Below are 13,923 nucleotides of genomic sequence, written 5' to 3'. Positions count from 1 at the left end.
GAAGTTCAGCGAGGATCTCTGAATGATCCAATGTTGTCCTAAATGACTGATGGTGATAAATAGAATCCACCTGTGTGTAATCAAGTCTCTGTATAAATGCACCTGCTCTGTGATAGTCTCAAGGTTCTGTTGAAAGCGCAGAGAGCATCATGAAGACCAAGGAACACACCAGGCAGGTCCGTAATACTGTTGTGGAGAAGTTTAAAGCCGGATTTGGATACAAAAAGATTTCCCAAGCTTCAAACATCCCAAGGAGCACTGTGCAAGCGATCATCTTGAAATGGAAGGAGTATCAGACCACTGCAAATCTACCAAGACCTGGCCGTCCCTCTAAACTTTCAGCTCAGACAAGGAGAAGACTGATCAGAGATGCAGCCAAGAGGCCCATGATCACTCTGGATGAACTGCAGAGAACTACAGCTGAGGTGGGAGAGTCTGTCCATAGGACAACAATCAGTCTTACACTGCACAAATCTGGCCTTTATGGAAGAGTGGCAAGAAGAAAGCCATTTCTCAAAGATATCCATAAAAAGTCTCGTCTAAAGTTTGCCACAAGCCACCTGGGAGACACCCCAAACATGTGGAAGAAGGTGCTCTGGTCAGATGAAACCAAAATCGAACTTTTTGGCCACAATGCAAAACGATATGTTTGGCGTAAAAGCAACACAGCTCATCACCCTCAACACACCATCCCCACTGTCAAACATGGTGGTGGCAGCATCATGGTTTGGGCCTGCTTTTCTTCAGCAGGGACAGGGAAGATGGTTAAAATTGAGGGGAAGATGGATGCAGCCAAATACAGGACCATTCTGGATGAAAACCTGTTGGAGTCTGCAAAAGACCTGAAACTGGGACGGAGATTTATCTTCCAACAAGACAATGATCCCAAACATACAGCAAAATCTACAAAGGAATGGTTCACAAATAAACGTATCCAGGTGTTTGAATGGCCAAGTCAAAGTCCAGACCTGAATCCAATCGAGAATCTGTGGAAAGAGCTGAAAACTGCTGTTCACAAACGCTCTCCATCCAACCTCACTGAGCTCGAGCTGTTTTGCAAGGAAGAATGGGCAAGAATTTCAGTCTCTCGATGTGCAAAACTGATAGAGACATACCCCAAGCGACTTGCAGCTGTAATCGCAGCAAAAGGTGGCTCTACAAAGTATTAACGCAAGGGGGCCGAATAATTTTGCACGCCCCACTTTTCATTTTTTTATTAGTTAAAAAAGTTTCAAAAATCCAATAGATTTCGTTCCACTTCACAATTGTGTCCCACTTGTTGGTGATTCTTCACATAAAATAAAAAATTTATATCTTTATGTTTGAAGCCTGAAATGTGGCAAAAGGTTGAAAAGTTCAAGGGGGCCGAATACTTTCGCAAGGCACTGTATACAGCGGTTTTCTACAGGTTCTCTGTAGTACTCAAGTCAGGACCTTGAGTGGTCCACTCAAGAACGTTGTCTTTGTTCTTCTTAAACAGCTCCACTGTAGCTTTGGCCTTGTACTCTGTCCTGCTGAAAGGTGAATTTTTGTCCCCGTTTTAGGTCGTTTTAGGATTTTCTTCTAGGATTTGCCAGTCTTTTGCTTCATTTTTGGTCCCATCAGTCTTGGCCAGTTTTCCGGTCCGTGAAGATGAAAAGCAGAACTACAGCCACCTGACAACAGGACAACGCTGGGCTTTGGTCAGATGAAACGCTTTGTATTTAATCGAATCGGTTCCAGTTTTGTCTCGTTCTTCCACAAACCCTTTTGCCACTTATTTGCAGGATCACTTGTGCACTTTTGTTGCAAACCAAATATCTGTGTAGTGACCAGGATATGGTTGACCCCACCCGCTGAAGTCTGGAGCTCTGCTGGCCTTGGAGAGCCCTTCCTCTCCAGTTTTCTTCTTGCCTTGCTGCTCAGTGTGGAGGGACAGCAAGATCTAGGCAGTGACTGGGTATCCTCTATGATCAGCTTTACTATGCTCAAAGCAATATTCTCTGAAATATAATCTCTGAAATATTTCTATACCCTTCTCCTGATCTGTGTCTGGCTGGTATGATGCATCTTCCACTGTCTGACGAAAGAGCAGAATGTACTCATTTAGTTGTTTTTTTTTATTATCCAGCCAATCTTTTTTTGCTCCTGATCCTGATCTTTAATGCTTTTCAGTGAGGCTAGTCTATTAATTGTATGTTTGCGTAAGGCAATTTTGTACACCTACATTTATTTAGGTTTAAAAAAAGGAAAGGATTTGAATATTTACACAGTTTTGACTTAGGTAGGTATTAGGTTATGTATGTAAGAAATTAAAATTGCTGCTTCAAAGTGTCACGGCTGCAATTTTTAAAGCAATAAAATGTGAAAACTTCAAGTCTGAATAGTTCTGCAACACAATCTACATACACTGTATGTATATACTGTACATGTGTATTACTTCATAATCAAACTTCATAAACGTCAAACGTGATGCCTCATACTACCCAAGAGCTTATTGTGTTGTTGAACTCAACTTTGGTTTTCAAAACATGCCAATAATAAACAAAAAGCATAACTGTTCTGTCAGTTTTTCTCAGTACTGATACATCCATGTCCATATCTGCTCATAATCCAACAGAGGGAGCCATTAAACACTAAATTTGAACTTTTTAAAAACTACAGCAAACTTTAAAATCTATTATGAAGCTCAGAGTGAGCCATCTAACAAATACAGACCAACTGTATCGGTGAGTTTAAAAATATTCAATATACTGTATTTGCATTCTCTGTTTTTTTCTGGTTTAATTAATTCCTGTAGTAGCTTTGCCTTTGTTGAAGGGAGAGCTTCTAGCAAGTACTGCATTAAGCAGCCGTCTTTGTAAGGCAGCAGGGGGCTTTAGCAAAGAGCCTGTTTTCCATGGACAGTGGCAGCCTTCGTTGTTCAAATCTGCTTGTATCCATCCCACAGATCCAAGAGGGAATTCAAAGCCAATAGAATATTTGACCTAATTTTTAAAGCAAAATCTGCCAATTATTTTAAACATGATACATGGACTTGTAAATTTAAAACTCCATCAAGGTAGATCCGGCGAAAAAGACACACAGTCCTATAGCATGCAGTTTAGTAAATCCTGCCTCTAGCATTGCTAAACACCTGCAGTGCATGTCCCTTAATTCTGAGTTGGCGAGGTCACTGCTCTCTGTGGTAAATAAACTGTTCGCTTGGACACCCTCTGACGCAGAGTTTCCTTTGGGCAATTACAATGTCTGGAGTGTGTCTGAAAAGTTATGACAAACATTTATTCCAGCTCTTTGAACTTTGTACTTGGAATTTCATTTAATAAATTCTTCAATACCCAAACTTGACTTGACCTACATTATTTTTCTTAGTTTTAGGATGTTTGCATTTAAATAATTGTCAAAGATACGGATATAGATAAGGTTTTTCTTACCCCTGTATCTGCACTAAAAAATAGCAACAGATACTACCTTCTTTAACGGTGGTTTTTGATATTTAAAATTTTGCACCCCTTGATGTCATCTCATGGGGTATGTGATTACAATAGGTCTTCACAGGGAAAACTAACATTTTAATGCCTTGGCTCATGACAAGTTTGACAAAAATCCTTCTCACCAGCAAGAAAGCCAAAGCCTGTTTTAGGATATTTGCATGTTTTGAAAAGATGAGAAAGGGAAGGATTTAAAGTTGCTCAGGATGTGATTGGGCTAACAAAATCATGTCAACTTCCAGGGCTCTGTAACTTCAATTAAAGTGTAGAATATTCACATGAACCAGTTTTGCTAATTGAGCAGCACAGTTTAAACCTGCTGCACTGCTGTTTCATGAGATATGCAGGGCAGCATCAGAGGCCTACAGAACGGCTTGTAAATGGGCAAACTGGCTGCCTGCACAAGTCCCGATTCCCCACGCTGTCATTGTGGCCAGCCTTGGGAAACAGGCCATAGTGTGCTAAATGCATTTGCATTATAAAGAGCTTTTAATCTGAGGAGAAAACAAGTGGCCATACCTTTGAGCAACCTCACAGAGCAGATAAAAGAAACAGTTAAATCTGATATACGGTTTGGTTTTTTGCCCATTTCGATATTTCAAACATTCTCATGTGCAACGGGTTTTTACAATAATGGGAATTTTCTGTCCTGGGATTTTGCAAAAAGAGGACTGAGGTCCTTTTCTTCTTTCAGATTCTCTTCTCTCTCTGACGCAAGCTTGGTAAACAAAGGGAACAGAAACATGAGCACAGATCGACCCTACCGGACCGGGGAAAGACGCCATCAGTTTCCCCCCCCAGTGTAAATCACGAAAAAAATAAAACTGAGCCACTCACAGATCCATCCTTAAATAAAAATTATGCACAGAATCTTAAGAATACTAGAGAAAAAGAATTATGAACACCAGGCTTTTTTTTAGGTACGTTTAGAGAAACTAATAGCCCTTAAAAACTGGTGATATGATTTATAATCCAAGTAATTAGAGGGATTAAACCATTACATTTAAAGCTAAAATGAACACCAGCAGGACTCTGGAACACGAAGACTAGAGCCAACTTCTCCTGATGGAGATCATTTTACGTAATACCTGGAAAATTGCACTGATGTAGTTTGCCTCAGGAGAGACACCAGGTCCATAAAAGACAAATTTTGAAAACAATGAAAAATAATACCAAATAATGAGAACAGAAGAAAGGTTTTAAATGAGAGGGGGCCACTCAGCCTATCCAGCCCTAGTTGGTAGTTATGGGCTATTTGATTATCTCACACCCAGCTGCCAGGATTATCTGTTTGGCTGGTATTTTTCCATACTCCCACAACCCTCTGGGTAAAGAATTGCCCCTTGTTTCCAGTTTCACAGTAAGTGTACTTTATGATAGTTTCCACTTGTGTCCTCCAGTTCATGATTCACCGTTCATTCGGAGGAAGTCCACTGGGCTGAGTTCAATGCCTTCAATGATTTTGAATACTTCTATCAGGTACTCTCGTAGTATTCCATGTCCAAGACTAAAAAGTTATGACACATCACACATAGACAAACTGGTTTTCCATATTTTCAGCGGATGATTTTTTCCACATTCAGAATATTCAAAGACCAGTGAAAAATGCATGCAAAAAACAGACATTCAAATTTGTTTTAATTCTCAAGATATTTTTACAGTATGAACCCACAGCAAAGCAAGATAAGGCCGGTGCTATAAAAAAGTTCATTTTTTATTGCCTGGTGAATGTCATGTAAGTGAGAGCAATTACATGCTTATTCCGATTTTTTAAGATCTCCCAGTATTCTGAAGGGTCCTTTCTAAAGGTATTTTAATTGAAGTCACAGACCACAGCTTAAATCTCGTCAAAGCAGTTAGAGAAGAGAGAGCAGTTGGACCGGAGGTGAATGCATGTGTTGAGGTGTCACATGATGGTTAGCACAAAGTTAAAACTTTCATCCAGTCAGAAAGAGAAACCCTCCACACCCATCGCATCATCTTTCAGCTGCTTTACAACTTTGCTGTTTTAATATCAAGAGGGTCACATGGCATAATTCTGAAAACAGGCTCTCTAACACAACTGGCCAGTGATGTAAAGAATGATTTAAACATATCACCAAAATATCCCAGTTTCATTGGTAAGTTTAGAATCTATTGACTGGCACCACAAACTTATTTTAGATATAAACTATATCAATGCAAGTTCACATCAGAGACAGTGTTTGGTCTAAGACAATATCCGCGATAAGGTGGTGAAACCAGCAGCCTGTGTCTAATGTCAAAATCAATTTATTTAGTTAAAGAGATGCTAATGTTTGTGATCCCTTGCACTGTTTAATTACTAATAATTAATAGGCAGGCAGTGGGCAGATTAAAAAAGACATATCAAACGTGATCCCTATAGAGGCTGTATTAGAAAACACAAGTAAAGCTTTGATTTGTATTTGAATCCTTTAGTGTACCAAGGTGGCAGCGATCCAGACAGAAGCTTTTTCTCAGCACCCAAGTCGGCCATTCAGCCCCCCCCAAGATGGTTCCATTTCTGATGACAATGCTCTTTTATTCTCCCGGGATTAAAAGCACAGGGAAATACACCAAGCTCAGGCACTCCACCGGCATGGCTGTCACTCCGGTTGCCCACACTGACACCACGTTTGATTGATTGCCCCAATCCCACACCCGCTCAAATAAGAATCAAGTCCAAAATGTTCAAGAACAGGGACTGGGGCCGAGTAGTACTTGCCAAAGGGAATGAACAACATTTTCTCGTGTCAATGTTAGGTGCTGGTGTCAGGAAGATGCAAAAATGTTTTTGTGGGCCGGGCTTGAAGAAACAGAACAGCTGTTGGCTCAAACACGTGTAATGCTGCGCAGTAAGGCTTCCCTTAACCTGCATCAGAGGGCCAGTGTGGAGACTGCGTCGCAGGACGTGGCCTGTACCACACAGAGCCAGTTTCCGGATTTCTCTGGACTAGCTTGCCGAATGTTGATGCTGAACATCCATATTATCACACGCAGGCTGGCTTCAGTCCTGCCAAATAGTAGGACTGTGCAGACCACGGTCACATCTGTCACTGCTTTTGTGTTAATGAAAGGCATCTCTTTCTGAAGGGCTATTTATACAGATTCTTAATCTCATTTTGGTCATTTTAGATCAACACTAATTCCCAACGCTGAGTTCCTTTGGTGTTTATGAAATGAAATTCTACCGACGTGTACACTTGGATCTACACAGTACCATCCTTGTCTGCATTATAGGAAACAACTGATATTTTGTTTTTCCTTTAAAATAACCGCTCACTTTATATTCTTTTGCAAAAAAGGCTTGTTCATCAAGCACTGTTAATTTTCCCAGTTGTCATCAGACAAATGAAAACGTCAGACTTTGCCTGCAGCTTCTTTTCTGGTCAGCATGCTTTAAGCTCTAGAATGGTCAGAGTTATAGAAAGGTAAATAACAGTGCTAATAAAATATTGATTTTCTTAAGAGAAGGATTGTTAAAGGGTTTATGGACATCCGGCCTGTGACTTAAATTAGATGCTGAAGTATAGATTACAGTTTCTAAGCTTTTTGTGAGTTTAACATCAAGGTTAATGTATATCAAGGTTAAAATATCTAAGCAGCATTACATACTGATAACACACCTTAAAATAAACAGCACAAAATCTTTAATCCATCAATTGAAAAGAACACTTTTCTTCCTTGTCAGAAGATGGGTTAGCTAGGCTTGTGACACCTTTTCACAAGAATGAAATTTCACTTGTCTAATTTCAGTTCAAACTTGAGAGCTTCTAACTTATTTTAAACTGGGCTTTTTAAAAAAGAAAAAGCTTGATTTAATGATGTATTATCTATGTGCAGAACTGAAATGTGGGACCCTGAAATAAGAACTTGAAGGTTCCTGCAGTCAAACTCACCCAGCACTAAAATGAGTCTTGCGAGGAAATCATCTTTCCAGAAGGGCTATGGAATACGCTCCTGTTGAAACACAATAAGTAAATCAGAAGTGTTAATGAGAGAATCAAAGGAGGATCTGGTTTCAAGACCCCTTACAGAGTTAAGAAAAGCTCAAATCTGGAACACATTACTTACCAGCAGCTGCTACTTTAAAGCCGAACTTGAGTTTTGAAGAGAACAAGCACAGGCATTTAGTAACGCAAAAATAAGCAATTCATTTATCCTAAAGACATGTAACAAATAGCATGAGCACTTCGGAGTACAACAGAACTCTGGCTGCACTATGTTTCAGTGCCAGGGAAGGACATCACAATAATAACCCACAAAACTTTACGAGCTTTCTGTATTTTCATTTAATTCTTTGAACCATAACTGAACTTCATTTTCCATAGAAGGTCTGCACACCATACTTAAGAGCAACATCATTTAATAAAAGGTAATACATCAGCTCCGCATTTTAACTTTAAACACAAAAGGGTCTTTTATAGCGCCTTATCAACAGACTACATCCCCAATATGTCAGTAATAAAGCAAAGCAAAAGAAGGGTTTATGTTTGGAAGAAAGGATCTTGCACTATGACACTCAGAGGGTTCCATTACTAAGCTGGTTCCCAGCAATGCAGGAAGACACCCAGGCAGAGATAAGGCAATGCTGCAGGTATTTTTAATATCCGACGTTCAATGCGTTTGGCAGGGTGAACATGCGCGCACTCACACGCACAATACCACATCAATCATTAAGCCATACTCCAAAGATTAAAATCTTTGTGCCGCAAGTATTCGTATTAAACACTTTATATTGTCTGCATTTTCCCCACAATTTCATCTCTGAATTTATGGATATCTTATATTTTGCATGTTCCAAGCAATTTTCTTGACTCATTATCCCAACTTAATTATCAATTGCACTTATTTGTTTTAAAAAGCATAGGGCTCTACTCCAGGACATTGGCAACACCATATAACCAACCTTGTGACAACAAGTCCATGTCCCACACTGCCGCTTTCTGATTTCAGAAATCAGAAATGTATAATGTATACATTTTATGTATAATGTACACAAAGCACAATTAAGAAAAGTGAATCATACAGAGCACAGCAGGTTACCAATTAAACAAAACACATATTGAACTTCTTGTCTAAAATACTGAAGTAAAAGCCCTCACTGCTTTAACCACAGATTCCTTCTTGATATCATAGTGTGCAAAACAAAGTCAGAATGAGAAATTCTCTACATTAGTACCATAATGCTGGCAAAAGCAGCAATATAAAGGATAGCCTTTTTATAGGTCTATCAAACTTCAGGGTTTCTGGTGTTAAGGTGTTTGCATGCAATTTTTTGTTAAGGAAAAATGCAAAGTTTTTGTCCTCTTGCATGGGACGGCGTCATCAAAGCTAAAAAAATATATATACAAAATAACTGTACAAGTCATATTAATTCCAAAGTGTATTTAAAGTTACATTTGATGTATAATTGGCAAAAGAATTAATACTGCTATTAGCAGTGAATGTGCTCCCCCACAGTTCAGTCAACAATCCTGTTATTTAAAAATGTGAAGACGTTTTATGAAAATCTCATACACATGTGCGGTTTTCCCCACATATAACCAAGTAAGTCCATCGCTTGGACTCTCGTTCCCCATTCTGGTCTAGCTGGCTATAGGAAGGCAGCACAGCAAACAGCAATCATCTGCTGCTGAAACTAAAACAGTCATTAAGTGTCTCGCTGGTCACCACTTAAATTGTCACTGTGGAAAATTGCTCGTAAGTCGCAAGTTCTCATTTTGTGGGCAACAGAAGTTCTTGATTTCTCATTGCTCAGTGGATCTCCATGTGCAGATTAATGCATCTGCTGGTCAATATTGCACTGCCATCGCCTTCTTGTTAATCCAGGCTCGTGGCTTTTCTCCCCTCGTCCCAAGGCATCAGTGGACTGCTCCATTGCAGAACCTACTCCGCATGTTGAACACGGTCTCCACTGTGTGGCTAGAGATCGGCTGCTTGTACAGAGGGTTGGAAGCCTATGAGAGGAAGATGGACAATGCCTTGCGTTAGAATACATGAAGCGCCTCAGGTGGCTGAAGCCCTATTAGTGGACTGTATACAGGTGTTTCAGATCCTGAAAGGTACTGGTATGTTCAACCCAGATGGATACTTCAGGACCAAAACACAAATGGGAAACAAGGGAAGTGAATCTGGAACTGAAAAGGGGAGGCCCTTCTTTATGAGAAGGGTTATGAGGATACGGAACAAACTGCCCATCCGTATTGTTGAAGCTAATTTTCCTGAGATACCGTCGGGCAAACAGCTGGATGGCATCCTTGGATCAATAACGTCTTGTAACTACGTGGACCACATGGGTCTCATTGGTTCCCCCAGAATGTCACGATTTAGGATCGCCTAAGGAAAGACCACCACACTGCTTACTTACCATTTCATATCTGGCCCTGGAGCGGGCACTCTGAAACCTTGCAAACTCCATCCGGTCATGGATCGTGATAACCAGCTTCCAGATCACCAGCAGCCCAAGGCCAACCAGTAGGATGCTTCCAACGACAGCCAGCAGCACAGTCAGGGCATCGGGAGCAGCACCACACTCTGCAAAAGTCAAACGCACAGCCATGTCTTCAACGTGTACTGAGACTGCATGCAATCTCTATGTGCCATGGATTTCAGCATTTGAAACTACTGTATATACTGTAGGCTTGTCTGTCATTTCAAGACAACAAAACCAGGGTCTGACTAAAACCCTTACATGACAAAACACTGGAATTAAGTGATCTTTAAAAAACAGGGTTTTTATAATAATTACAGCCATCTTGTTTTGCACATGAATAAACTTTTTCAAGACTTGTTCTTGAAATTGCACACAATGACAAAAAAGCAAAGCTGGGGAAAATTTTAGCTGAAAATCATGTATTATTACTTTTAAAACTAAAGTTGAATTCCATAAAAAAAATACCTCTTGGGTAGCATATCTGTTGCATTATTGTAATACACATGTATATGTACAGTGTGTTGGAAAAGTATTCAGACTCTACAGGTTCTCAAGTGACAAAATGTGAAAACTGCATGACGCTACAAAAGTCATGACACTTCGAAGTACCAATTAAAGTTAAACTTGAGGGAGCACAAGCTTGAGGAGTGCAAGATATCTTACCCTTAGAAGACTTCAGTTCTAGCATTTAGGTTTTTAATAAAACTGTCAAACTCTGTGTGAATTATTTTGCAATTTTACAAGATGGGTCTGAATACTTTTGCAAGGTACAGTATAAGACAGACAAGAAGACTTGTGTGAAGGTGAAGGATTTTTTTTACATACAAGCTGCTTGAAACGCATGAAGACCGACTCGGTCATGTCCTTGTCTTGGTTCACAATGAAAAGGCATTTTCACTCCATGACGGCAGTTATGCTTACCGCATTACTGACTACCTTAAACCAGCGATTTGAAACTTGAGAACATAAGTCAAATAGCTGATTTATGGAGAAAGGCTATACTAAAAACATGAAATATATTGTTCCAGGGATGATGCCTGTCAAGTTTGGAATTAATCATCCAAACCATTCTTCAACTGCTGTGGTTTGGAATTCGAGACGAACATATAGGCTAAGGGTTCGTCTTAGTTTACGCAGAAATATTTTTTGAAACATGTACTTGTACTAACACGAGAAGGATACCTTCCAAGTTTCCAGCGAATTGCCTAAAATAGTTTTCAACTGAAACCATATGAAATTAGAGAAAGCAAATGACAGACCATCCTGGTTAAATCCATTTTGCCATATTTTAATTGCATTTTCCACAGGATGATATATGCTGCGCTTGAAGCGAAAAGGCTAAACAGTCCTTGAACAGAAGCAGTTTGAAGTTCAGCTGCAACTTACTGTATGCTGAGGACATTGATTTGGCTTTGGATAATTAAAACATTTTCCAGGTTTGAATTTGATTTGGTTTATTGGTTCTCAACGCTGCAAGAGAAGTGGCTGTGTTTCCAAAAAAAACATGCCAGGCTGCCAATGTTTGACTCAGGAGCAGAGTTTCCCCTCCCCCCTCGTCACTCTGAGGACAGACCAGGTTTAGAAGCAATCGGCTACAGGACGTTTGACCAGGAGCAATTTGAAATAAAATTACAGAAAGAAAAATCCTTACAATTGCTATAGGCTTCTAATAAAGCCCATCACAAATTCACAAGCTCTTTTGCTCTGGCTTCACAGTATAGTACTATGGTTGAATGCACATGAGAAGTGTATTTCAGTAAGCACAAGGACTAAAATGCATTACTTATATCCTCCAGGACTACAGGCCAACAATGTGAATTTAATCAGAGCGCACTGCAAATACAAAGTGTTTGAAAGAGGTTTTCTAAAACACATTTAAAAAAAGTCCAGGCTACAAGAAGGTGGCAGTAGCAGCAAGCAGTTTTACTACTTTCTACTTTTAGATTTCAGTATATAAAAATATTTGGGGATTGATGTTTCAAGGTCTCAAACATCCAGCTATTCAACGTATACCCCTGTGTACAAGGTCACCAGGACAGTTGCGATTTAACCAGTGCTTATCCTACAACAGCCTTCGTCTCCTCAGATACTGACCTGGCTCCTTCAGTGCTTCCAGGATTGAATGGCCGCTGGCATGTTCAGAGTACGTGAACTTCATAACACAGTCATTTTCAGTTTTATACAGGCAAAGTACTGCATTTGGGTTTTCCGTTTCTGCAAAAAGAAGGAAACCACAACACACTGAGCTCTCAGTGAAACTGAAAGGGTCAGCAGAACCTGGGGGTTATCATCATGAGAAAACTAGGCAAAAAACCCTGAAGTGGTTCTACCAAAAAACAAACACTGTGAAAAATGTAAATTCACTGGCCTCAGATGCTCTGTAGTTCACTTGGTGTTACATAAGCCATATTACAATGAAGTCATCCTTGTATTAATGATTACCTTCCGCTATCTGGAGGAAAAAACTCTCCAATTCTGCTCATTTTTCTTTTGTGCCATTTTGAATTCCTCCAGGAACTAGACCTCCACCCCCTATTCTTAAAGTGTGAAGTTTCCAGAATGTACATGTGGAGCCCATTAAAACAGTCAGATGTCTAAAATAGCAGAAAGTTATGAAAAGGCACTCTTGTGAACTTGCTTTTGGTATGGAGGTGCGCACCGCGCTGTTCTCAAAGGAATTAAAGCAATGCTTCATGAGCACACATTGACCACAGCGGTTTTTTCACTGTATTTTTCTGTTTCCATAAAAAATGAGATTATACATTCCTTAAGGCTTGTAAGAAAATCCCAGGTCTATGAGCGTTTTTTGCTGCTGAAATATGGTCCTAGAAAATTGAATCAATGCCTAAGTATTACTGAAACATGGTCGAGCCTGGTGTTATTGAGCTTATCTGTATTATAGGCAGTCGTTAAATAGTAAAGACTGTACATTGTTTTGGTGGAATCTATCTTGATACTGGTTAACACTTCAATAGTATTAAAGATCAACTGTCAACATTAACAGTACTTGGTTTCCATGAACTAGATCAGTTTTGTCCATTTTTGTTTAAAGATAAAACAGTATTGGTCACACAGTACTCTTTCAGAAACTTTTCTCCCAAATGAAAATTAGCAATCTATCAAACCTTAATAGAATGCCTAATCTTTAACCTTGTTTAATCTTTAACCTTTAACCTTGTTTCAAACTACAGTCCATACAGGCTTGAATGTTGAACTTAGTTATTGTAATGAACGCCAACAAAAAAGGTCGACTGAAGCCCTCCTAGCTTCAATCATTACACACCACTCTGCGTGCCTCAAAACACTCAGATGTAATTGGAGTAATTTAAAAGAGAAAAGCCCAGCTGTGTGTCCCTACCCTTGGTTGAGATAAAAGATAAAACATCAGCTGATGTTTTATCTTAAAAAGGAGATACAGTATAGTATTATATTAGCTTTATCTGTGGTAACCCGATTTGCATCTACCTGAGTTCTGGAGAAAATACAAATGGAATATTATTTCTCAATTACTTCTACAAACGGCTTATATATTTATATAGACAAGACAAATTGGTTTTAGCAAAACTTCAGCCAAGAATCGTAACGCAATCAGCCTCTTGATTTCTTGGCCCCTTTGTTGGTTCTATCCAAAACAGGGGCCAAAATGTACAGTGCTTCATAATCCCTCGAGATGAGGAAAATAAAAAACATTACGTGCTCTTTCCCTTTTCTGAAAATCATTAGCCAGTACTCACCAAGAGTGTCTACAGTCGTGATCTTATCCTTGCATACCCTTTCACAGGTCTGGTTGTCAGCAAGTCTTCCAGAGTTAAACAGGCGGCACTCAATGCACTCCCTGGAAATCAAATCCCACAAAGCCGCCTGAAACGTGTTCTCTTACTCTACGGGTAATGCATTATGGGTATCGCAGGGGCCAGGTGAGCAGTGCGGCCACACAGAGCCAGAGTCTTGGGCTCGATCGGGACCACTGACATCTTGGAGACTGCACCTCACCCCCCTATTTAGGTAGGTTCCCAC

At 39.8% G+C, this 13,923-nt stretch overlaps 1 protein-coding gene across 1 annotated transcript in view; it reads right to left on the bottom strand.

Moving 5' to 3' along the window:
• Positions 1 to 7,747: 7,747 nt before the first annotated feature.
• The window catches only part of itgb5 (integrin, beta 5), a 39,839-nt gene continuing 33,663 nt past the window's right edge, over positions 7,748 to 13,923 (bottom strand). The window contains exons 12-15 of the mRNA XM_088606091.1: positions 13,641 to 13,741; positions 12,001 to 12,120; positions 9,841 to 10,007; positions 7,748 to 9,430 (exon numbers count right to left, since the gene is read on the bottom strand). Of these exons, the coding sequence (XP_088462217.1) occupies positions 9,335 to 9,430; positions 9,841 to 10,007; positions 12,001 to 12,120; positions 13,641 to 13,741 (484 nt within the window). The 3' untranslated portion in view covers positions 7,748 to 9,334. The remainder of the gene's footprint in view (positions 9,431 to 9,840; positions 10,008 to 12,000; positions 12,121 to 13,640; positions 13,742 to 13,923) is intronic.

This window comes from Lepisosteus platostomus, chromosome 14, assembly GCF_059453375.1.
Source record: "Lepisosteus platostomus isolate fLepPlt1 chromosome 14, fLepPlt1.hap1, whole genome shotgun sequence".
NCBI classification, from domain to species: domain Eukaryota; kingdom Metazoa; phylum Chordata; class Actinopteri; order Semionotiformes; family Lepisosteidae; genus Lepisosteus; species Lepisosteus platostomus.
Note: the sequence above shows the minus strand (reverse complement) of the source record. Positions and strands in the feature narration are given on the sequence as shown.